This window comes from Apaloderma vittatum, unplaced genomic scaffold (genome assembly GCF_000703405.1).
Source record: "Apaloderma vittatum isolate BGI_N311 unplaced genomic scaffold, ASM70340v1 scaffold30959, whole genome shotgun sequence".
In the NCBI taxonomy this organism is placed as follows: Eukaryota; Metazoa; Chordata; class Aves; order Trogoniformes; family Trogonidae; genus Apaloderma; species Apaloderma vittatum.
The window spans coordinates 8,087-10,489 of NW_009736315.1; the positions used below are offsets into that span (position 1 = coordinate 8,087).

The 2,403-nt window shown below is 60.3% G+C and overlaps 1 protein-coding gene across 1 annotated transcript in view; it reads right to left on the reverse strand.

Annotated features, from left to right (window-relative positions):
* Window positions 1-1,605, reverse strand: part of CDHR2 (cadherin-related family member 2) — a gene marked incomplete at its 5' end in the record, with an annotated part of 9,321 nt that extends 7,716 nt beyond the window's left edge. Inside the window, 5 exons of the mRNA XM_009876933.1 lie at window positions 176-265; window positions 501-554; window positions 817-956; window positions 1,048-1,116; window positions 1,547-1,605. Coding sequence (XP_009875235.1) covers window positions 176-265; window positions 501-554; window positions 817-956; window positions 1,048-1,116; window positions 1,547-1,605 — 412 coding nt within the window. The remainder of the gene's footprint in view (window positions 1-175; window positions 266-500; window positions 555-816; window positions 957-1,047; window positions 1,117-1,546) is intronic.
* Between the last annotated feature and the right edge of the window lie 798 nt (window positions 1,606-2,403).

Sequence of the window (2,403 nt, forward strand, 5' to 3'; positions counted from 1 at the left end):
ATTGTCCTGATATGGAGCCTTCCCAGGCCAGTCAGCACCATTAGCCCACACCCAGGCATGGCGTCACCCCATTCCCAGGGCACAGTTGTCACACTGTCGGCACACCCATGTCACAGGAGCCACCCAGCACCCCTGCCCTGCCGCCTGCTGTGGATAAGACGCCCCAGGGAAGTACCTCAGGGATGGATTTTTCATATGGCAGGTACTGGAAGACTGGGGCGTTGTCGTTTCGGTCCTCCACGATGACTGTGAGTCTTCTGGTGACCTACCCGGTGTCAGGGAGGGCACGGAATGGAGGTGGGAAATGGTGCCTGGCAGAGCTGGGTGCAGTTCCAGCACGCCGCTCCCGCCCCAGCTCCAAAACCAGCCAGCATCACCCACCTCAGGGTAAAGCCCACCTCCAGTTCCCTTCCCATTGAGCCTCATCCCTGCTGAGACCCTGCTCCCCTTCCCATTCCCATCACCCGCTGCAGACACCCAGCCCATGCTCTGGCACTTACTGGATCATTCTGTCCGTCATACACTGTGATGTTGATGCTGAGCCTGGCCTGGAGCTGGGGGGAACACAAGGCAGGACTTGGTCAGGGCCAGGCATAGCTCCATCCTTGGATGACTGAGCCCCAAAGCCCTCCCACCCACCACGCCTGGGTGGGATGCTGCTCCCAGATGGCTCTTGCCCCTGGAGCTGGGCTTTGGAGCCAGGGAGTGACCCACAGCACCACGCTGAGCAGCTCTCCCACAGAACTCATGCCTCTACCCGCCATGTCCAGACATGCCAGCTCAGGCAGGGACACCTGCCCCGGTCTCTGCCCTCACCTCACGGTCCAGGGAGCTCCTCAGTGTCACGTTGCCTGTTTGGCTATTGACAGAGAAGTAGAAGGCATCCAGACCGCTAATGCTGTAGGTGAGTGGGTCCCCATCTATGTCAACAGCTGTCAGCTGGAAAGCTTGATGGCCTGGGGACATGGGCAGTGTCAGCCCCTGGTTGGGGTCTCCCTCAGCTGCTCCTCCCGCACCCTGGGGCTTCCCCAAGACTGCCTCACTCACCCAGCTGCAGGTCCTCAGGCACATAGACGAGGAGGCTCATGTCGAAGTAGGGGGCTGAGTTGCTTGAAACTACAAGAGGGAGATGGACTGAGTAGCACCTCTGCACCAGGGTCTGCAGGCATCCCACACCCCCGCACCCGGCAGCACCCACCTAGCTCCAGCCCCAGCTCTTGGCTGTGGTTTGGGTCTCACAGGGAGGCAGGGGACCCCACCCTCCCTCACCTTCCTTGTGCTCATCCCACACTTCCCACATCCAGACCTCACTTTTCTTCTGGCTGTAGCACTCATGCTGGACACCCTCCCCAGTGCCCAGCCCCCTGCCCGCTCTGCCTTGCCCTGGGATGACAAAGTTGCCACCAGGTCTCCAAGGTGCCAACAAGCTGGGCAGCTGTTTTGGCATTTCCAAGTCCCCTCAGGGAGCTTGGAAGGAGTGCTGGGGGCTGAAAGCATCTCCAACGCCTCCAGCCCACCCGTATGAGCCACCGAGCAAAGTCCTCACCTGTTGTCAGGAGGAAGGGGAGCAGCAGCAGCGAGCACAACACCATCCTGCTGGAAAGCCTGTGGGCACACACCGGAGAACCAGTGCTTGGGGCTGATGCCTGCCTGCTCCCACCAGCCACCTCATATCCCTCCTGGGAGCAGCCACAGGGGCACGAGGGGCTCTAGAGGGCACAGTCCCCTCTTCCGAGCTTGGCTGCTGAGCAAGGGTCCATCCCACAGCCCCAGGCACAGGGTCCATGGGGACATGGCAGGGCAGGGTTAGCCTACAGGTGCTGGAGACCATGAGGGTGCTTGGGAACCCCAGGAACCTCTCCTCAGCACACCTGGAGGCTCAATTTCTTGGGCTCAAAGCGACACTTGGAGCCCCAGAGCATCCTGTGACATGGCCCTGGTGCCATGGCTTGTGGACAACCCCATAGCTGACAGACACCCCTGCTTCCCCCCACAATGGACCGCGGGGGGACAACATCCCTTACCTGTGGCTGCGTTGCTGGGGATGATGCCGGCAGGCTGCTCTGCGTTTGCACCTTCACATCAGAAGAGACCTTTGCCTCCTGAAATAAACAAGCTGATGAATTATTAACTGCAATTAAGGGGTGAGAAGTCCCTCTCTCATCTACTTTATTCCATTCATCCCCCAGCTCCTGCCCAGCCCAGCCCCACACTTGGTCCCTGACCTCAGCCCTCCAGGTCCCCGCGCTGGGTATTGTTCCCCAGGATTTGCCACCCCAATCTGCATCTGGCTCCCAGGAGGGATGGAGAACCTGTGGGGATGCAGAGGGATCTCAAAGTGCTCCACGGGACTGGAAAGGAGCTGGGGAAATGTCCTGCATCCCCTGGGCTGGGGACACCAGG